This window comes from Physella acuta, unplaced genomic scaffold (assembly GCF_028476545.2).
Source record: "Physella acuta isolate Inbredline_101_S28 unplaced genomic scaffold, ASM2847654v3 ptg000623l, whole genome shotgun sequence".
In the NCBI taxonomy this organism is placed as follows: domain Eukaryota; kingdom Metazoa; phylum Mollusca; class Gastropoda; family Physidae; genus Physella; species Physella acuta.
In genome coordinates, this window is record NW_026732142.1 from 102,501 (window position 1) to 126,618 (window position 24,118).

Consider the following 24,118-nt stretch of genomic DNA (forward strand, 5'->3'; position numbering starts at 1 on the left):
CCCGGCTAAAAATACTTTTCTACCTTAGAGTCGCGTCCCTTAGGGAACCGGATATACTTGTTCAGTGTCGAGTAATCTTTCTTTACGATCTTTTTTTGCTATCAATTATCCTGTTTTTTAAAAGCGATATTTACGGGAACCAGATGGAGACGATATGGAGGGATAAATTATTTGACCGTGTAGGAATGTCAGTGCTACGTGGTCAGATTTGTTGTGTTTAGTCTCACAATTTGACCCCGACTTATTTTTTAAATTCATTGATACGAAGCAGGTTTCCTTGTTATTTGACCCAACTATGTTTGTAAGGGTGGGGGTAAATGTTGGACAGCATCTCCTTCAATGAGATACGGGAATACAAATCGAGTAATACAAGGTCCTTCTTCTTCGTACTTAATTTTAGTGTTGGATGGGACAACTGGTTAAGCGCCATTGAGACCATTGGCTCCGATTTCAGCCTGCTTTTCTTTTTGGATTTGCTTCCATAGACTTTGTTTAGCAACCATGAGCTTTATCGACTCGACCACGCTGATCACATTATAGGTCCAAACAAGAGGAACATATAAAGCTCATAGTTATCGTCGTCAATAAGGACATTGTAGTAGTGAATCTACCATTAACCATAAAGCTAATTACATGTTTAACCCAAAAATGTAATTGTTAAAGGGTCAATGTATGCGATTCTTCTGCAATAGGAATATGTGTACGGCTAATCAACTTGAACCACACACACACACACACACACACACGCACACGCACGCAATCACGCGCGCACACACACACACTAATACCGGGTGTAATTTTAGTTTAGTTCAAATATATCCTTTGTTAATATTAATTTTAATAATTATTATTATCGCTGTTAGAGGAATTTAAAAAAATGAAAGCTTTATTGTTTGCACACACTAAAACGATATTATTTTTTTGACATAAAAATTCTTAGAACTTCTCCGATGTGAGAACTGTTGATTTTAGAGGGTACAGATGATCAATTGTGAGAACCTTAAACTTGCGTGGGTCTAGATGATAAAGATGATCAATTGTGAGAATCTTTAACTTGTGGGGGTCTAGAGGGTACAGAGGATCAACTATGAGAACCCTCAAATTTCGGGTGTGTAGAGGGTACAGTTGGTCAACTGTGAGAACCTTTAACTTGCGGGTGGCTAGCGGTTACAGATGATCAAGTTTGAGAACCCCCAACCTGCGGGTGTAGAGAGTACAGATGATCAAGTTTGAGAACCCCCAACCTGCGTGTGGCTAGCGGTTACAGATGATCAAGTTTGAGAACCCCCAACCTGCGGGTGGCTAGCGGTTACAGATGATCAAGTTTGAGAACCCCCAACCTGCGGGTGGCTAGCGGTTACAGATAATCAAGTTTGAGAACCCCCAACCTGCGGGTGGCTAGCGGTTACAGATAATCAAGTTTGAGAACCCCCAACCTGCGGGTGTAGAGAGTACAGATGATCAAGTTTGAGAACCCCCCACCTGCGGGAGGCTACATATGATCAAGTTTGAGAACCCCCCACAAACGATCAAGTTTGAGAACCTCCCACAAACGATCAAGTTTGAGAACCTCCGACCTGCGGGTGTAGAGGTTATACATGATCAAGTTTGAGAACCCCCAACCTGCGGGTGGCTACAGATGATCAAGTTTGAGAACCCCCAACCTGCGGGTGGCTACAGATGATCAAGTTTGAGAACCCCCAACCTGCGGGTGTGTAGAGAGTACAGATGATCAAGTTTGAGAACCCCCAACCTGCGGGTGGCTACAGATGATCAAGTTTGAGAACCCCCAACCTGCGGGTGGCTACAGATGATCAAGTTTGAGAACCCCCAACCTGCGGGTGTGTAGAGAGTACAGATGATCAAGTTTGAGAACCCCCAACCTGCGGGTGGCTAGCGGTTACAGATGATCAAGTTTGAGAACCCCCAACCTGCGTGTGGCTAGCGGTTACAGATGATCAAGTTCCTAGAGTCTCTTGTGGACCAGATAGCATTATCAAAAATACATTTCTCTTTCAGCGGGAGAGACAAAAGGCGGTGTTGTTGCCCTGTATGTTTGTGTACAAGTTTATCTATTGGCGCGGCTGTGGTGTATGTGTGGGGGCGGGGGGCGGAGGGGGGTAGGGTGGCGTCCTAGACAAACGCCATCCCATTGCCGAGACGATAGACAAAAGGTGCACAAACACATAGGCTACACACACATGGCGTAATTTATGGATGCTTCTTGAATGCGATCGGCCTATTTTATTTTATTTATTTTATTTTATTTTATTTTTATTCTAATTTTATTTAATTTTTTTTTTAAATTTGGGACGATTATTGAGTACACAACAAATACTAAAAGTGTCTAAGAAACTTAACTCACAAAGACAGGACACATTTATATTTAAAACATCAGTTATTGCTTATAGTATAAACGTAAATTTTGTTGATTGCATTCCAATTTCCAGTGGTTATTTATTTGTATAGTTTAAATGTCAAGTTTTATTTAAGTACCTTCTTATCCTGCGTATAAATGAGAGTTCAGTACATACTCCTTCTGTATTAACAATTCCATCGAAGACGCTCCCCCCCCCCCCCCCCACCTCGATATTTGAGAAAATTTGACTAAGTTAAACATTTGTACTAAGCGCCGGAAAATACCGTAGTTAAAGTATGGGTCTCTAAACGTTTATTTCCATTAGTTTAACGTAGACATGGATTTAAAAGGATTAGCGACGAGTTGCGAAACTGTTTTCTTGATGTTTCAGCACGATGTCTTCTACAGATCAAAGGTCACGTGAATACAGTGGCGTCACTGAGTCTGGTTGCACCAGGTCCGGCAACCCCCCCCCCCCCCTTTCCAATAATTTTGTATTTTCGGTTTGGTGTCATCCCCTCTCCCCTTACTATTTTGTTTTCTTAACTTAATAAAACATTTTTTTGGCAGAAAAATAAAAAGTAACGTTCCATTTTCGAACCTGGGGTCCACGGGGCGATTTTTCACCTATTTTTACAAGCTTTTATTATAACCTCGGCATATGAGGGGGGTAGTATGGTCAACACTATGACCAGCCGCTTTTACTTTCCCTAACGTGAATTAGGTATCCATCAGAGCTGGGTGGACTCAGTAAACTTTACAATGTTTCGTCGTGGTTTCACTCGGTACACCCCCCCCCTTCCTGCTTCGTGACGCCACTCTACGTATATATCCTGAATGTATGTATTCCTGCTTGAATATATAAACCTGCTTATTTGTGCGAATCTGTCCGGGATTGAATGAATACGTTCTCCAGCGTGTCAACAACAATGGCCGACACGGTGCTCGTGGCGGTGTCGGTGCGCATGCGCAGACTGCACTAACAGTCCGCCCTTTGATGTTGCATGCGCTTTCACGGACAGATGTCAAAACACGGGTCGCTGCGCATTCAAACGTGGGCAGGTTTTGGTAGTGGGTGGGGAAATGGGGGAGGGGGCGATCCTTATCCCGCTGTATGAATGGTGATAAAGAGGGTGGGGAGGGGAGTGGCGGTTGTTGCAGGAAATTCTAGAACCTTCGCGGGTGAGCTAGTGTAAGTTAATTTCTTCGGTTACATTGAAGGAGGAGTGTGTGTGGGGGGGGGGGGGGGAGGGGCTATGTTCAAGTTATACTGCACACCTCAGCCCCCTCCCCATATTGCAAGTCACAAGCTCTTCCCTTTCTACATTCAAGACGGCTCCTCCCCCCCCCCCCCCATCATTGCAATCAAGTACGCCCACACCCACTGCATACTCGTCAACATTTACATCCTAGTTTCTCTCAGTGGTATTATGACAGTAAATATTTTTTTACAGAGGGGCCCATGGGGGGGGGGGGGGCACCCCCCTTACCTTCGCCACTGCTGCAGTGAATACAACTGTCATCGTGTTATCTATGAAGTCTTGAAGATTATGCGGAAGGACTAGGGCTGACCATACATTGGTGGAAGCAACAATTGCTATTAAGAAGCAAAAGCGGGTGTGCAAAATAGATCTATATTTTGAGGGCGCGGTGCTCAGAAATTAAACAAGGTTGTTTTTATTTTACAAACTGAGCTTAGCTCAGAGGGAACATTGTGCACAAACTCAGACTGAAATATCCTTGCTGATTTAAGTATAATCAGATATTACCCTGATCATGTCTTAATTAAATGATTTGTTACTTTTTTTTGTGTGTGTTTACATTAGAGATTTATTTTTTCACTATTTTTTATTTTGAATGAAAACAAATAACATCAACATATATGTGAGTGCATTAGTCTGTAGTAAAATTTAAAAGTTTTACGGTAACAAAATGTACATATAAGTACATAAGAGAGTGAACATTTACAAAATACTTTACATGTGGTGAAGCTAATTTAGATATGTACAGCATGAAAAAGGTTAAATAGGGAAAAAAAGAGGTTGGGATTTGGGTGAGTGGTGGGTCATGGGGATGAAGTCGTTAAAAGGGAGGGGGGGGAAGGTTGGGGAGAGATTACGGGGCATTAATGCGTTTCATGAGTGGTGCAATGTTAAGATTTATGGAAGGTGTGATGTGTTTTTGGTCCCTGTAATAACTCCTTTTGCTCGGTTTCGATGGGACTTCACCTAACACTTTTTATCCTATTATGGGAACACCTCAAACCATATTTTGACTTTGAGACCCAATCAATATCTTCCGTTGGTTTATTTGAACATCATGTGTTTCTCAAAAAAAAAATAATTTAAATATTAATAAAGAGCTAATGAGTAGAGAAGGAAAAAGACTAGGGATTTATCGAAACAAAATATTTATTTATTATTAATTAAATATGGGTTTTAAAAGGTTCTTTACCCTTCGTTATCTCCCTTACCAGTGTTCGAGGTTTGTTCTACATCCCTTTAGCAGTTAAAACCACATACGTTTTTCATAGGGGCAGTGGATTTCATGCGGGGTTGTGATTCGTGTTGTGCTACTAATACTATACTTCACAAGTGTATCCAGTTACAGTGACAACAGCCTGTTTAACATGATTTGTGCTGCTAGTAACTGTGGGATACGGAACATTCCAGATGGCGGGCCCATGTTAGAATTTCTAATGTTAACTACTTGTATGTCACTGTTCTACACACACACACTAACACACACACACACATTGATATATATATATATATATATATATATATATATATATATATATATATATATATATATATATATATATATATATATATATATATATATATATATAACAAAAAATAAAGAAAATGAATTATATATACATACACACACACATTTATATATGTGTGTATGTATATATATATATTTTTTCTTTATTTGTTATTATTTATTTAATTAGTTAATTAATTTTTTAAAACCTGTACATATTCGCATATGTTTATGCTTAATCATAAGCGATTTATGTCTACCGGCTTATATATATATATATATATATATATATATATATATATATATATATATATATATATATATATATATATATATATATATACTAGCCGTCCCGGCCAGGCCCTGCTCTGGCTTCTGTGAAAAACCTTTCTGTTAAAGACCATTACCTGTGTGTTTAGTAATCATCATAAACCCGGCACTGCCCACCCAAACCACAACCAACCAAAACCAAAACAACAAAACGCAAACATAACGCTAACACAATTACAAATACAAACGAAAACAAAAACCTAACAACAAACCCAACCACAACCACGAACACCAATACAAACACAAAGAAAAAACAAACAAAAAAGCAAACGAAAACAAAAACCTAACAACAAACCCAACCGCAAACACCAATACCAACCAATAACAACACAAAAAAAACGAAAAAGCAAACGAAAACAAACCAAATCCAAACGCAAAACCAACCAAAAACACAAATACCAACCCAAAGAAAAAAACACAAACAAAAACGAAAAAAGAAAGAACAAAAACGAACCAAATCAAACCGCAACCACTAACGCAAACCCAACGGAATCGCCTGTTTTAGCTTAATAAACGACTATAGTACCCCAACTTATTCATAGTCTTTTGCACTCACTTAAACGAACGCGCCTGTTTCAATTTAATGAACAATTTTAATACTCCAAGCTTATCCGTAAAATACCTACAACATTTGCACTTGATCAATCCCCGCTAATTATGTAATCATTTTTTTTTCCCAACACCAAAACAAAGTAATTAAAAAGTAAATTATTTTCCACAAAATGCAATGGTTTTATAAAGGGAAGTAATTTTGTTTTCCTAATTTATCAAAGGGAAGTAAGTGCTATCGGACTAAATAAAGACATAATTAGAATTTTTGTAAAAGATGATATTTTTTTAAAAACTTGTGTTTAATGAACATGCCGACAATTATTACTATAATTTGAAAAATGAAAATTATTTCCCAACACTTTCAATAGTAATTTTTTAGCTCATAAATTTAGACAAATGCGCACGATAATTTTCTAACACTTAAATTCACCCAAGACCAACGACAAACATATGCATTACATACAGAACTGAGCTTTATATATTAGATATATATATATATATATATATATATATATATATATATATATATATATATATATATATATATATATATATATATATATATCCAGAAATTTGAGTTCTGGCCTGGTTTGGAAAGACCCATCCCGTTAGGTTAATTGCATTTTCACACCTGCTAATTAAAACTGCGTTGCTGCGCCGTTAGCGAGCTGATGACTTAAACACCGAGCAGCGTCTAGGTGGGCTGTAAACGATTCACCACTGCCGGGCCGCGGGCCAAGGCCGGTATACCCACGTTTTTTTAACGTTGATAACAGTTGCACAACGATTGCCCAACGTAAATGTGGTCATGTTGTTTAGGCAATTATTGTTTGTGTATTTTTTTTTCTGTCAGCCCACACAGGCATAATGAGGTATTCTGGTCTTTACTTATGGAAGTGGTTGCCTGGCTACCTGATATAGAAACTTGAAGTTGGGTGGCTCAATGTTTTTTTTTTAATTTTCTTTTTTTTTTCTTTTTTTTTTTTATCTTTTTTTTTGTTGTTTAATTAAGCAGTTAACATTTTTCTTTAAAGAATTGTGTAGTTTTACGTTTTCGTTTTATGATATGTACAAACTATCAAAGTAGTCAATAGTACCTTGAGAAAAATCATATTTGTTTTCGCTTAGTTGTTTTGTTTTCTTAAGAATCCTCATAAACCTATTTTTCTTGTTATTGTAGAGAGTAAAGCTTTTCTCTTGTCTGACATAAGAACACATAGATTTTGTTTTTCTTTCGACTGGAAGCGTTATAAATCAAGGCTGATACAATTCATCAACCTTCTACCAGTCAGGACTATCGCAAGTGCTAGTAGAGAGTGAGCTAAAGTTACCGTGTCGGTCCTGACTGCCAGTAAGGCAGGTGAAGTAGGGTACACCTACTTGTGTAGCCTTGGCGTAATTTTGTAGGGATAGTGTAGTCTGCAGTTCGCTCAGCTAAATCCAGTTTTTCTCCCTCGGTTCGTACTGGTGTAAACACACACAAACATATACATATATACATACTTATATACATACATACATACATACATACATACATACATACATACATACATACATACATACATACATACATACATACATACATACATACATACATACATACATACATACATACATACATACATACATACATACATACATACATACATACATACATACATACATACATACATACACACACACACACACACACACACACACACACACACACACACACACACACACATACATACATACATACATACATACATACATACATACATACATACATGTATATATGTATGGGAAGGGGGCATCTAGTTACTAGGAATATGGCGACGCCATTGGGTAGGACTTTATTACTTTAGAGAAACTTACTTCGAATCACTGTTATATGTCTGTTATGTTTAATAAATTTCTCAACTACTGGCTTAGGTTTTGGCAACTTGAATAGAATTTATTTGAAAGTGGAAGATGAATGCATGCATGCGTGTGTGGGTCTGTCTGTGTGTGAGTCGGGGGTTAGTCTGTAGGTCGGTAGACTCCCTGTGTGGATGGCACTAATGAATTATACTGCTACTGGATTTGGTTGTGCGGTGTTTTTTTTTCGAACTGGTTTTCTCATTCAATCCTGGTAAGAATTTCTTGTCGGTCTTTAAAAAAAAAAATTGGAGAAGGGAGTAATACGGGGGAATGGGGGGGGGGGGGGCTCGTACTTTTTTCTGGTTGTTGTTTTTAATTGTTCCGCGCAATTGGTAGTGGGCGTCGGCCCGCGTCACGTGCAGGCACTTATTTGTTATATTTTTATTTACGTGTTTATGTTTACCCAGCTCTGGAGTTGTCGTTGTGTTTCTTCTAATCTCGTTCCTTCTCGAGCTGATCTCGCGAGATCTCGTTATGTTTCCTTTTTTTTAATGCGAGTAAGGAGCGGTGAAATGGATTTAGTGTGTGAGGTATTATTGCGCTTTGTATGGGTCAAAGGGTGCGATTGCATTGGGCAGCGCCTGGTCGCTGTAGGGTGTGGGGGGGGGGGGAGGTGCTAAGGAACCCCCCCCCCACAGCGCCGAAGGCATATGTTTCCCCATCCCTAGGTCGACCACACGCACGCGCGTAGTGTTTTGTTGTCAGAAACATGCTCAGCACATCGACTCAACTTATTGCCCCCCCCCCCCCTCTCCTTCTTCACTTCCACCACCCCCGGGGAATGTTAAAAAACATGGATACTTTCCTGATATAAATGGGCTTGGCCTAGGAAGTTTTTAGCGTGCTATTCGATACCTTAAAGGGGTATCGCTGGTAAATGAAAATAGATCTTTGGCCATTAAACTATTACTTATATAAAGCTATTTCATTTAAAAAAGGTTTTAAATTGGAACTCTAATTTGTAAATAAAAATTTCGCTCAAAAGTGTCGTATAGCACTATAAGCTTTTCCTCTGGCCTTGTAACTTTGAACATCGAAGTGCCAAAAAAAAATCTAGTTTATTAATATCCAATTTTTCTAAATCATATTACACAATTTTTCTGAATCGTATTACACATTATCTGTTGTATTTTTTTTATTCTACCATGTTATTTATTTAATGAACTATTTACACTGTAAGCTTCGTAGTGCTGAGTACATGAGTAGGAGTAAATTAACCCATTGGACTAGGCTGGTGTAACTACATTTTAAAAGAAACGTTACTCTGGCAACGACTAATAGAGTTCTGTCCCCTGCCCTGTCGTCATATTACAGTGCTGTTTCTGCCTGTCTTCACTTCCTTCCTGGCGTCATTCCGAGTTATCGTCCTTTCTATGTCATTTGTAATATTCGATTCGTAACGCTATTTTATAGATTCTAGTTCAGGTGAAAAATCTTATAATTATTTCTTTAAAAAAAAAAACTGTACCGAAACTGTTTTAATATTGCCTTTTTTGTTTTTCCCTATTGAGCATTGAGCCAGGTTGTCTTGTATGTCTAAGGACCCGTAGCCTCTATCTAAGTACTCTAACGTCACTTTAACTTCTTGACCTCAAGACTCCATTTTTTCACCTACGTCACTGTATTAAGTATGAAGTTCTCAATGGTTTATAATAAAATCTTTTATTGATTACAGATATTGAAACGTTTACTTTTTATGCCACAGTAATATTTAATCACTAATAAAATTCACAATACACTGTCATGTCACTCTGTCATAACACATGACGGCCAGTCATCTCAACCCTTCGTGTTAATGTCAACTAGCCATATCAACCAATAATGTCAACCGTTAATGTCAACGAAATCCACTGTCTTCCTTAACCCTCTGCTTTTGCGGTGACGCATATCTTGGATGCCACTAAGGCTAACCGCATTCCTAATTTGTTCAAACTCCTACTTATAAAACAAATATGGAAACATACATTGAACTCAGAAATATATAACTAAAGAAATACCAAGACCGAAATAAAAATTATTTCTCGCCAAGATTCCTCCACTGAAAAGATCTGGCCTGTGATCATGTTTCATTTCCCCTCCATTTCTCGCCATTACAATTTCTGCTCCGCTTCAATTTCCGGTCTCATTTTTCAACCTGCTTACTATTTCATAAAAGTTAAATTAAATTCACTGTATTGTGCCACTTCATCACACGGCCCAACTCCCCATAGTATCGCTGTATGTTCCCGCTGTTCCAATGACTATGGAAAAGTAATGGTGCCATTGTGGATTTTTCTGGTAGATAACGTATTGTGATTAGGTAAGGATTAAAGCTAATCATGCAGAATCGGAATTGGTGAAGGGTTTTCGTTCGAATTCATAGCAGAAATGTGGGTTGGTTTGTTTCAAAAGTGGGTTGACTTGATTAAAAAGTGGGTTTGCCCTGTTGAAAAAAATGGGTTGGCTAGTAACAATTTTTTGGCTTGTTACAAAGAGGTTGAAGTGAGTTGGCTTGTTGAAAAAGTGTGTGTGGGAGTAGGGGGGGGGTTGGTTTGTTGAAATATAGGTTGGTTTGTTAAAAATGTGTTTGGTTTGTTTTAAAAACAGTTGATTGTCTTGTTACAAATATCTTCTATAAAAATATTATTTTAATCACAATTAATAATGTAGATGCAAGGTTTCAAAATATAGGTAAGGATATTATTTCATCAAAATGTATTTGTAATGTTGCCATGTTGTGGCTTATGTTGACTTCATTTATTTTTCCAGCGGCCAGCCCATGTGATGAGAAGAAATGTAAAAAGATGGAAGTGTGTGTAGAGAACATGCAGGTAAGTCATTCACATTTCCTTGGCTGAATTGTATTCTGACTGGAGAAATGCGCAGCCGAGGGTTGCACTCCCAGCGACTGCGCTCCGAGAGAATGCACTCTCATTGAAATGGGCAGAGAAAAGTTGTGCAAATAAAAAAAAAATGCGGGGAAAAAAGAATAATACTTACAAAAACTATAGGGGAACAAATTATTTTTAAAAAAAAAACAATCTAAATATTTCCGTATTTGCATAAAAATATACAATGACTAAAACATTTTATCATAACTGGTTATTTGAAAGGTTTATTATAGTCAAAGATATGACTAACAAGAATATAAATAGCTAAGAATGTATTAATTGTGTATTAAAAGCTTCTGATTATTGCAGTTGGACTTGTCATACACAAACCATTTGATTTAACCCTCAGATTTATAAGGGGAATGGGATTAGGTTTTTTTTTTCAATATTACTTTGCTTGAAATGAAAACGAGTATACGTGTACTGCAACTAATCCAACCATTAAATTGTTTTTAAATCAACCTATTTTAAATTTATTTTTAAATCTCTCTGTTAGTAATTTAATTCTGCACGGTTCCTGTTGATAGAAATTATATCCACATTATTTTAAGACTATCGCCCAAAGAAACCTGAAAAATCCATATTTTTAGGGTTAAAGATATTTTTAGTTTTCAATTGTAATTATTGGCTACTCTGCTGCTAACCCCTAAGGTCTCGAGTTCGGAACCCGGGCTGGAGTGAGTCTGTACAAAGTTGCTGAGTCTACTCAACGCTGATGGGTACCTGAGGTGAACTCTACCTCACCTGGCGTATCCACCGCCAGTTCTAAAGTGATTATTATTTACTCTACTCCCCCTACGAATATGTGAATATGGCTAACCGACAAGCGTTCTCCCCTCCCTTCCCCCAACCCTTACCCCAGAATCTAATTACTGCACCCCTCCCCCAACCCTTACCCAGAAACTAACTACAAGTGTTACTCCCCCCTCCCCACCCAACCCTTACCCCAGAATCTAACTAACTCACCCCTCACCCCCCCCCCCCCCCAACCCCTTAACCCTTACCCCAGCAACTAACTACTAGTGTTACTGTCGACCCCCCTCAACTAACCCCCAATGTTGATATCCCCAGGGCCTGCCGCTGTGCGAGTGTCCGACGCCGTACGTGTGCCGGAGAGCCAAGATCCGGGAGATGTGCGGCACGGACGGCAAAACCTACCCGTCTAGGTGAGGACATTGGTTTGCTTTTCAGATGTTAACTTTGTCACGTGGGTGGGCCAAGTTTCAAATGTTAACTTGTCGCGTGGGTTAGGGTAAAGTTTCAAATGTTAACTTGTCACGTGGGTTAGGGTAAAGTTTCAAATGTTAACTTGTCACGTGGGTGGGCCAAGTTTCAAATGTTAACCAGGTTTGTCACGTGGGTTAAGGCCAAGTTTCAAATGTTAACCAGGTATGTCACGTGGGTGGGCCAAGTTTCAAATGTTAACCAGGTTTGTCACGTGGGTTAGGGCTAAGTTTCAAATGTTAACCTTGTTTGTCACGTGGGTTAAGGCCAAGTTTCAAATGTTAACCTTGTTTGTCACGTGGGTTAGGGCTAAGTTTCAAATGTTAACCTTGTTTGTCACGTGGGTTAGGGCCAAGTTTCAAATGTTAACCTTGTTTGTCACGTGGGTTAGGGCCAAGTTTCAAATGTTAACCTTGTTTGTCACGTGGGTTAAGGCCAAGTTTCAAATGTTAACCTTGTTTGTCACGTGGGTTAGGGCTAAGTTTCAAATGTTAACCTTGTTTGTCACGTGGGTTAGGGCCAAGTTTCAAATGTTAACCTTGTTTGTCACGTGGGTTAGGGCCAAGTTTCAAATGTTAACCTTGTTTGTCACGTGGGTTAAGGCCAAGTTTCAAATGTTAACCTTGTTTGTCACGTGGGTTAGGGCTAAGTTTCAAATGTTAACCTTGTTTGTCACGTGGGTTAGGGCCAAGTTTCAAATTTTAACCTTGTTTGTCACGTGGGTTAGGGCCAAGTTTCAAATGTAATTGTAACTTTGTCACATTGGGTAAGGCCAAGTTTTATTGAAAAATAGTGTAATGTTCAACTCACAAGGTAGAAGACGACGATATCTTTTCAAAGAAAGTCGGGCGGTGGGGTTATTTGATCACTTTTTGGATAATTATTTTTACTTACGATATTCTAATTATATTTGGTTATGAATATATACATAGATTTTACTTGAATATGATCCTGGTGGTGTATAGCTTTTCTATAATTACTCTAATCTGGGAAATGTCAACCGATGGCAAAAAACAAAAACCTCGGAGAAATCTTGACATTAAATAAAACAAGACTTTGTATCCCACCACCCCCCCCCCCCTCCAGCAGCCCCTCCCCTACCACCCATCCCCCATAAGACGCGAGAATTTAGTGATCTGATCTACTCATTGCTTCATGAACCACCACATTAGACAACAAATACGAGGTGGAAACAATTATCACGTGTGTAACACCCCTCCACCCCCCCCCCCCCCCCCAACACCCCCCCCCCCCCATCTGAACTCGAAACTCGAAGTTACATCATCATGCGTCTGTGTCACTTATGGTTAACATTTCTGAATTCCCCGCCACGACGGGGGATAATTTGTTTATTTTACATTGTTATCACACCCACCTCGATCGGTTGTCTCCCTTCACGAATATAAATATGAGAGTAATCTCCCCTTGTCGACCGCGAGCGGTTACCTTGGCTTTGATTTATGTCCCTTTGTTTTCCATCCACCTGCGTTTTTTAGGTGCCACATGAAAATCGCATCTTGTAACGAAGGGAAGGTCGTGAGGAAGAAACACCGAGGGCCCTGCTCGGAGGAGGAGGTGAGCTACGTGGAGAAGAGACTGAAGAAGAACAAGACATTGAGGAAGAGACAGAAACAGGAGGACCTGGAGGCGGAGGAGCTGAAACGCGAGAAGAGGAGAAAGAGAAAAGAGCGCAGGAGGCGGAGGAGAAAGAGCGGGAGGGCTAACAACGGTAAGACGAGACCGAGACGCCACCGTGGAAAGAATCAGCAGAACGTGAAGACTTTTGAAGAGACTTTTCCTGATTATAGCTGGAACTCGAGTTAGTTTTTTAGGGCGCGTTTCGGTGTTTTTTTTTTTTTTTTTGCCCGTGTCGATTCACTTTTGTTTCGGAATTTAGCTTAACACATGAGTATCATTCAGTAAAATGTAGTGTGTACTGACACCAGTCCGTTCAAAAGTGTAACACGTGTTATGTGAACTATGGAATTGTGATTTTATTTTTCTTTGTAAAGAATTGTCTACACACAAAATGATGACGCTGATGAGTCATTCTATTCTGTAAATGTAATTAATTTTTATAATTAATTTTATTTTTCTCCGTGTAGTGGTGTAATTTGGTAGAAGTTTGGTGTATCAAACAGAGGAATTTCATTTTTTTATTCAAACATGGCTTTGTGTTCGAGTAGTAAAATATGTATGTGAAGTAGAGTTGATCAGGAGGGTTTGTGTGTGTTGTCTTGCAACTACGAGGCAAAAACACAGCAACACAGTACACAAACTTCCCAATGTTCAGAAGAGAGTGGAGCGGGTGGTGGGAAGGAGGGGATTTCCTTAAGATTTTAGATGTCCTCAAATATTTTCAAGATCTATGTTGTTTTTTTTGTTTGGGTCTCCTTTGAGTTCCTTGCAGTACAGCAAATCCAGAATGACGGTAGAATATTCTAGGAGTTAGTCTCCAGGCATGGGGTGACTAAAGGAAGAGACTTTTCTCCCCGGGCGGTACTTGTATTCATACACACAGCTCTACGAACAGTATATATATATATATATATATATATATATATATATATATATATATATATATATATATATATATATATATATATATATATATATATATATATATATATATATATATATATATATATATCTTGGCCCTTAGATCTACATTTAATTAGAGTTGAAAACATCAAGTCAGCTCCCAGTATAATGAACTTGGCTACAATTCATCTGTCGAGACCTTCATTACAGAGAAAACTTTGCCAAAAGCTATAAGCTAGAATAGGCGTAGTGCAGATGCAGGGCTGTAGTTTGGAGTATAAATGTTAAAAATGTTGTAGGTGGGGGGGGGGGGGTGAGGGGGTTGGTAGATGAGTTATTTCTTCTCCTGCCTAAGTGTTTTGTTTTTAGTTTAGTTTTTTTTTTTTTTTTTTTGGCGATTGTTGTTATCGTGTTGAGTCACAGGAGGTAAGGTGTTAAGAATAATCGAGAAAAAAATCCTCCCACCCCCCCCCCCCTTACACAGACACCTTCATCGCACAAATGAAGTGTCAGGCCGAATATCAACCTGTTCGTCCTCCTTAACAGCTGCATCCATCACAGATACCCAAATCCCCATGGATTACATTACAGATAACCAGATTCTCCCCGGGATAACATCGCTCACTCATTACACCGTTCCTTACACCTTGTATCAGGTTTGACTGTAATTATTTATTTATAACCCCTGTTTTATAACAATGTGTATTCTCTGCATAATGCTTCTAGGGCAGGGGTCTCCAAACTTTTCAGCCGGAGGGCCGCTTTAACTATCAAATATCAGTTCGGGGGCCAGAATTTTTTAAAATATATTTTCAGGGTCGTGGCGCCCCCCCCCCCCCCCCACCGAAGAACGTCTACCGCCCCTTGCCCCCTCCCCCCCACAACTTATATAGAAATATATACGAATTTCAAGTTTCCTCCCACCCCCCCCCCCCCACCCGAGGTCCACGTTTGCTCTCAAATTTTTCTTCACCTATTTCATTCTTGAAAATGTTTGTTCACACAGGTATGTTGTTCGAAAATTTGAAAGGTACTTTGATGCAAAAGTTTTAATGTTAGGAAAGTCTTCCTTGTGCAAAAACGTATGAAAACCCATGCGCCCTTCTTTGAACGTGTCTCTAAGGAAGTTATTTTATTGCAATTCAATTACCTCCAGCTACTGTTCATCTGGGCAACTGGCCACATTTGCTTCAAATGAGCTTTGAAACAGTCTCACTTCTTCTGCCTTTGAGTCCAAGACAGAAAACCGCTAATGAAACTGCAGCTGGAGGTCTTAAACGATATGCCGTGGGGAACTCAGTGGTTGCTTCAGCCGTAAAGACCTTGCACTGCTGAAAGTGTGTCAAGCTGTTAGCCTGTACTTGTTCCAACAACATGACAAGTTTGTATCTAAAGGCTTGTAGATGGGTGTATAGATCAGAAACTAGATTTCACTTTCTTGCCGTTTTAGGTTCAGAAAATTTAAATGACTAGTTATGTCTGCAGCAGAGGCCAATTTCTATAACCACTCTTCATCAGACAATAATGGCTGTGACTTGCCTTTACTATTAAGAAGTCACCTATTTCTTTTTTTAGATACTCTGCTCAGAATTTTCTCACAAAATTAGCAATCTTACTGATGTGAAATATGGTCTTTGAACTATCTATGGTTAGATATCCTCTTCGGTAACAGTGTCATACATTATATGTAGGGAAGTAGTTTAGAGGTGGAACAGCTGTCCACCGACTCATCCATTGCAATTGAAAAATGGCGAAACTTGCTTGAATTTTTCGCTATTTGAGTCGCAATGTTTTCACCAATGTCTGCAACACGGCGAGTAATTGAATTTGCACACAAAGCTACATTTTTAAATAGTTTTGAATTTTCTGTGCAAATTAAGCTCTTCAGCCACCTCCAAAAAACATTTAATCAGTGGACATAAAGATCGTCGCGGGCCGGATAAAATGACCTCGCGGGCCGGATCCGGCCCGCGGGCCGTAGTTTGGAGACCCCTGTTCTACTAGTTCTAGGGTTTCAAGGACGAAAATCCGTTTTTTATCTCGAGAAACTGATTTGTAGTTATCTTCCCTTTGTACATAATACAATCTACTTTGCCACGAATGATTCCGCCATCACAGTCTACCAAAACGAGGCTATGCGCGTTGTTTTAGCACGCATGAATTACATAGAGGGCTAAGTGATAAAGCCACTGTATAAGATGCTATTGTTTTGGGGTTTTACTTTATGTGGAGTAAAGCAAGGACGAGAAGTTAAAGAGAACATTAAATAAATGAGTTGGTAGGGGGGGAGGTGATATTTTAGAGTTTAAAATAGATATTTAAATGTATAAATGTTGTCTTGTAACTTATGTATTGTAAAAAAAAATTCAATGTTTAAATTCTTTTATAAATGAAAATAAATATAATAAAACGAAAATTGAATTTCTTGATGTGTTGATTTATAACTATTTCTCATGTGAGCGATTAAATGTGTTTAATGTGTGGATATAATGGTGTGTATGGAACAGCATGGCCTAGCGGTAGAGCGCTAGACTGCTAACCTATAAGTCTCGAGCTCGAATGTGGGTTCAAGTCAGTTGAACATCCTTGAGTCCACATAGCTCTGATGGTACCTAACTCACGTTAGGGAAAGTAAAGGCGACTGGGCTTAGTGCTGAACACTCTATCCCTTTATACGCCGAGGTCTAAGAAACGTGAACTCTGTTTCATCTGCCCAGTGGATGTCTAGGTCTAAAGAGGAATCTTTACTACTTTATGTTGTTAAGTAAACATTAAGGTAAGTGATAAAAACAGGGGCGTGATGCAGAAAGACAGTAGCGTCACATAGGCGGTGGCACAGGGTGCGGTCCATTATGTAAGGGTGACACCGAATAGAAATTCGTAAAATTTACTTTTGAAAAAAAATGCTAAATTGTTGATACCCGAACTAGTGCGGATGGGGTCAGTACGCACCCACCCCCCCCCCCCCCTCAGTCAGAGCTATCTAAATGGGGATCTACGTTGCTTTGTGAACGTTAAGGTATGTATCCGTAAAAAAAAAAAATAAAAAAAAAAAAAAAAACAGTACATTTTCCTAGTGGTTTGATGATAAAGTAAAACAGCTTTAAATATTGAATCTATCAATCTAATAAAGGTACGAATCACTGGACAGCGTCAAAAGAAAACAAGATGAATAATTCTAAAAGTCATGGCGAAAATGTCTTGCTTTATTTTTTTTTTAAATTATTTTCTTTAGATTTGCTCTAAGACACGCGAAAACAACAGCTTATTTAATGACTTTGGCAAGACGCAGAGGGTTATTGTTTCTGCTGGCTCTCCGCTCTAGCTGTTACCTCAGGTACGTGGGTGATGGAGACATAAATGTTTATGTATGTGAGGAGTTGCTAGGTCATGAGGGGTAGGTGCAGGATATGTGTGCTGTCGTACATGTAAGACATACACCCACATCACCGTTAAAGTTTACCACTGATGATGATAGAAGTAAGAACGAATACATAACTAAAGTGAAAATAAATGTGATATAATTTAGTTTAAAAAGATGTCTTTGTTAGAACAAAGTTCTTTAATGTAAATCAAATGTGTGTGGTTGTCATATCAAACAGTTATAGTCTTCAACTTCTCTCGTCTGTGTCTAAGATACATGGGACAGCTGAAGTAGGGTTCATGTGTTTCAATGATATCGGAACAGAGGCGTAGCGACCCTACCCGGCACCCGGGGACAAACTTTCAATTTGGCGCCCCACCCACATATATTTTTAATATTTATAATGCAAAACTGCACCTAAAATGAGCTTTTAATTTTTTTTCAACCCATTTTGGCGCCCCCTAGGGTTGGCGCCCGGGGACATAGGACCCCCCCCCCCCCCGCTCGCTACGCCTCTGCATCGGAATATAAGAGTATAATGTCAGATAACCAGAGTCGGGTGATTCAAGAAATTCCAATGGAATCATCTGGTATCCGAACTCCAGACTTTCAGGTTAGCAGTCGTGCGCTCTACCACGCGACGTATATTTAAAACTAGCGTGAATGTCAAATCGAGCAGTTCTCATAGGGATATCCAAAGAAATGGATGGTTGATTAATGTTTGGTCAGATGCGTTGACTGGCAACACGGCTGACGTAAGAAAAGATGGGACTTTCACACACACGTCTGTCTGTCTGTCTGTAGGACAAAGTCAACGACCCGTAACAACTAGTTTCATTGAAACTATTTGTACCTGAGCGACATTGAACAAAATTACGTAAACAAATCTTTATATGTAGCGATACAGTTTCACGCGTGTACTGCTAATCTTTAGCTCATGGGTTAACGACAAGTGATTATTACACTGAACTACCACCAGCATCTGTTGTTGACTATTGTGTTGTGAAACTGAGCACAAACCACCAAGACAATTTTACCTGTACTCTTGCATTTGTTGTACAAACGTGTGTACGGCTAATCTCTACATATCAGACAAGGTGAAGAATGGTCTGAGCTAAGGACTACCCAGCAAAACTACCTTCCGTAGGTATACGTAGGTATTACCTACGTGCACTGTACTGATCCACAGTACTTGGACCAGGTAAGCTAGATCTATCACCTATTGCTCTACATCAGTCAGTCCCTACCTGTACTCACTCAATCACAGGTTGACGGTACCTTGGCCAGTTACCCTGACCGATCGCGTTTCTAGCGGCTCCATCACTCTCTACCTATCTATCCTTCAATTCCACTCTCCTACCCCTCCCACCTCTCCCTCCTACCCCTCCCACCTCTGCCTTGTCCCCCGCTCTTCCACCCGTCTTTCCGACCCCTCCCTCACACCCATCTATCCCACCCGTCTTTCCTATCCATCCCTACATCCCGCCCCTTACATCCCTTCCTCCCACCTCTTTCCTACCTACCCCACCCTCCCTCCCTATAACCCCTCCCTACCACCCGCCCCTTCTATTCCTCCCTACCACTTCTCCCACCCCCTCCCCACCACCCCTCAACTGGTACTTTTTCTTCATCGACCTTTAACCCCAGCATTACTTAGTGTTTCTTTCAGACATTTTTATCCAGAGTTGGGAGGACACTTGAAACTTTCTAGGAGGGGGAGGGGGCACTAAAATTTCCGGGGTGGGGGTGGGCACTGCTTAAAGTATATATTCTCTACATAAAATACTTTTTTTCTATTTTGTTCGGGAGGGGGGTTTAGGGGGTGATAGATTTGCTTTGATGGCATGCCTGAATAGATGCCTTAAAAGAACCTCTGTACTTACTGTATACAAACAAAATGATGGACTTGGTCCCATTGGAATAGTTGTATATATTTTATGTTGTTCTGTATCGGGCCACTCTATGAGAGTATGCCTTTAATCGCCATATTGCCAAAGGTTATAATTGTTCAGCGCCCTCTAGTGACTAAACAATCAGCGTTAGGGACAGGGGAAGCAAATGTGTCGCACACATTTCATTCTATTATCTCCTTTATCAGATTCTATAAACAGTTCTATCATCTTCTGTTATTTACAGGCTTTTATTGAGCATGATTCCTTTGCTAACTGCTTCGTCATAGGCACAACACTGCGATAAAAATGTCACCTAATTTTTTTCCGAACCGATATCTTTTAGAGTTGAAACTTTGGTCAAGCACTGATGATAATGCAACGAAACTGAATGGTAGGATAGTAGATGATAATTTAAAACAAATTAAATAAAATGCTAATAGCGTTTGCTTTTACGCATGCATTTAGAGAATTCCGTAAGTGAGCATAATAACGCAGACTAATCAATCGCAAATACATATCAAGACAACATACTTTTAGAGATATTAGTAAACCTGGGTTCGAAAATGGAACTTAACTTACTTTTTCTTATATTAAGTTATATAAATAGTTGTGTATTATATCACGGAAAGCACATTCTCAACACCTATATTCCTATATTTAATGTTTTACCAGCTCCTGTTTGAAAGTCATTAAAACCATTAAAAGTCGGTGAAATTCTACCAGCTTATATCGCATGATGTGGAATTTAGTAATTATTTCATCACGCCTTTCTTTTAAAACAACTACAATAGGAAATGACTGACGCCTGATTAGACAGCAACCACGGCAGAATGTTTATATTCAACATTAAGGAGTTCCTACTGCATTATTTGGTAACAAGTCGACAGAATTCTATACAGACGGCGGTAAATGCATTAACTTGCGGCGCATAGTTTGAAGCATAAAATAGCGCCAGCGTAGTGATCTACGCCGCTACTCTTGAACCCAGTGTCTGTCAAAGTCTAGATAGTAGCCCGTAAACAACACACACAAATATGCTATTTCAACTTGCATAAATACATGTTGTTTTTTTAACCTGTCTTCTGGCTATGTAGGGTTGTCAAAACTCGTGAAGTTTATTTCCTGAAACATGTCAGATAAATAGTAAAAGCCAGGCTTGCAATAAACAAAAAATGTCATTCAGCGGTTTTCAAATTGGGTGTCGCGACTGTAGTTGGAGACGCGGACTAGTTCTAGGGGAGGTGTGGACTAGTGCTAGGGGAGACGTGGACTAGTGCTAGGGGAGGTGTGGACTAGTACTAGGGTAGGTGTGGTCTAGTGCTAGGGGAGGTGTGGATTAGTTCTAGGGGAGGTGTGGGCTAGTGCAAGGGGAGGTGTGGACTAGTGCTAGGGGATGTGTGGACTAGTTCTAGGGGAGGTGTGGACTAGTGCTGGGGGAGGTGTGGACTAGTGCTGGGGGAGGTGTGGACTAGTGCTGGGGAGGTGTGGACTAGTTCTAGCGGAAGTGTGGACTAGTGCTAGGGGAGGTGTGGACTAGTTCTAGGGGAGGTGTAGACTAGTGCTGGGGGAGGTGTGGACTAGTTCTAGGGGAGGTGTGGACTAGTGCTAGGGGAGGTGTGGACAAGTGCTAGGGGAGGTGTGGACTAGTTCTAGGGAGGTGTAGACTAGTGCTGGGGGAGGTGTGGACTAGTTCTAGGGGAGGTGTGGACTAGTGCTAGGGGAAGTGTGGACTAGTGCTAGGGGAGGTGTGGACTAGTTCTAGGGGAGGTGTGGACTAGTGCTAGGGGAGGTGTGGACTAGTTCTAGGGGAGGTGTGGACTAGTTCTAAGGGAGGTGCGTACTAGTGCTAGGGGAGGTGTGGGCTAGTACTAGGGGAGGTGTAGACTAGTGGTAGAGGAGGTGTGGTCTAGTGCTAGGGGAGGTGTGGACTAGTTCTAAGGGAGGTGCGTACTAGTGCTAGGGGAGGTGTGGACTAGTGCTAGGGGAGGTGTAGACTAGTGGTAGGGGAGGTGTGGTCTAGTGCTAGGGGAGGTGTGGACTAGTTCTAAGGGAGGTGCGTACTAGTGCTAGGGGAGGTGTGGGCTAGTACTAGGGGAGGTGTCGTCTAGTGCTAGGGGAGGTGTGGACTAGTGCTAGGGGAGGTGTAGACTAGTGGTAGGGGAGGTGTGGGCTAGTACTAGGGGAGGTGTCGTCTAGTGCTAGGGGAGGTGTGGACTAGTGCTAGGGGAGGTGTGGACTAGTGCTAGGGGAGGTGTAGACTAGTGGTAGGGGAGGTGTGGACTAGTGCTAGGGGAGGTGTGGACTAGTTCTAGGGGAGGTGTGGACTAGCCCTAATGGAGGCTCTGACTAGTGCTAGGGGAGGCAGTGTCATTCAATATTTTCTGGTTTATCAAAGTAGACACATTGACAGAAAGTCTGAGAACCGCTGACGTAATGTGGATGTTAGCTCGCGTGTGACGTCATCAAAGTGTAAGTAAACATTGAAACAAAAGATGGCGGATGGTCCCTAAGATGTATGAGCGAGCGTATGAAACGTGGCGCAACATTTGCGGCCATCTGATGCTAACACGGAGCTCCGGGGCTGACTTAGTCTATAGAATCTACTATTGTTAGACTGGATCTGGGTAGGAGAGTAGGTACAGTAGTAAGGGGAGGAGTGAAGATTGTATGGGCAACCAGAGTACCTACTACATCGCGAATGTAAAAACATACTTAATTGAAATGCAGCTATTTGATTATGACCAATGAGAAAGTTGCTTCTGATAAAACAATTCTTTAATTTCTTAAAAATAATTTTTTAAATTAAACAATTTTTTTTTAATTTGACAACTGCAACCTTTTTATATGAAAAAGGCCAAGCATGATCAACTTATGTGTGTGAGGGTAGACTGTCTGCTCACACGAGACAGAATGTGTGTGTGGGTAGACTGTCTGCTCACACGAGACAGAATGTGTGTGTGGGTAGACTGTCTGCTCACACGAGACAGAACCCTATGTGTGTGTGTGTGTGTGAGGGTAGAGTGTCTGCTCACACAAGACAGAATCCTATGTGTGTGTGTGTGTGAGGGTAGACTGTCTGCTCACACGAGACAGAACCCTGTGTGTGTGTGTGAGGGAAGACTGTCTGCTCACACGAGACAGAACCCTGTGTGTGTGTGTGAGGGTAGAGTGTCTGCTCACACGAGACAGAACCCTGTGTGTGTGTGTGAGGGAAGACTGTCTGCTCACACGAGACAGAACCCTGTGTGTGTGTGTGAGGGTAGACTGCTCACACGAGACAGGAGGGTAGACTGTCTGCTCACACGAGACAGGAGGGTAGACTGTCTGCTCACACGAGACAGGAGGGTAGACTGTCTGCTCACACGAGACAGGAGGGTAGACTGTCTGCTCACACGAGACAGGAGGGTAGACTGTCTGCTCACACGAGACAGGAGGGTAGACTGTCTGCTCACACGAGACAGGAGGGTAGACTGTCTGCTCACACTAGACAGAACCCTGTGTGTGTGTGAGGGTAGTCTATCTGCTCACACGAGACAGAACCCTATGTGTGTGTGTGTGAGGGTAGACTGTCTGCTCACACGAGACAGAACCCTATGTGTGTGTGTGTGAGGGTAGACTGTCTGCTCACACGAGACAGAACCCTGTGTGTGTGAGGGAAGACTGTCTGCTCACACGAGACAGAGCCCTGTGTGTGTGTGTGAGGGTAGACTGCTCACACGAGACAGGAGGGTAGACTGTCTGCTCACACGAGACAGGAGGGTAGACTGTCTGCTCACACGAGACAGGAGGGTAGACTGTCTGCTCACACGAGACAGGAGGGTAGACTGTCTGCTCACACGAGACAGGAGGGTAGACTGTCTGCTCACACGAGACAGGAGGGTAGACTGTCTGCTCACACGAGACAGGAGGGTAGACTGTCTGCTCACACGATACAGGAGGGTAGACTGCTCACACGAGACAGGAGGGTAGACTGTCTGCTCACACTAGACAGGAGGGTAGACTGTCTGCTCACACTAGACAGGGGGGTAGACTGTCTGCTCCCACGATACAGGAGGGTAGACTGTCTGCTCACACGATACAGGAGGGTAGACTGTCTGCTCACACAAGACAGAACCCTATGTGTGTGAGGGTAGACTGTCTGCTCACACGAGACAGAACCCTGTGTGTGTGTGAGGGTAGTCTATCTGCTCACACGAGACAGAACCCTATGTGTGTGTGTGTGTGTGAGGGTAGACTGTCTGCTCACACGAGACAGAACCCTATGTGTGTGTGTGTGTGAGGGTAGACTATCTGCTCACACGAGACAGAACCCTAT

At 41.1% G+C, this 24,118-nt stretch overlaps 1 protein-coding gene across 2 annotated transcripts in view; it reads left to right on the top strand.

Moving 5' to 3' along the window:
* The window catches only part of LOC131948113 (SPARC-like), an 85,239-nt gene extending 70,639 nt beyond the window's left edge, over positions 1–14,600 (top strand). For both annotated transcript variants that reach the window (XM_059309630.1, XM_059309631.1), the window contains exons 4-6: positions 10,661–10,722; positions 11,854–11,948; positions 13,503–14,600. In XM_059309630.1, coding sequence (XP_059165613.1) covers positions 10,661–10,722; positions 11,854–11,948; positions 13,503–13,830 — 485 coding nt within the window. In that variant the 3' untranslated portion in view covers positions 13,831–14,600. The remainder of the gene's footprint in view (positions 1–10,660; positions 10,723–11,853; positions 11,949–13,502) is intronic.
* The last annotated feature ends 9,518 nt before the right edge of the window (positions 14,601–24,118 follow it).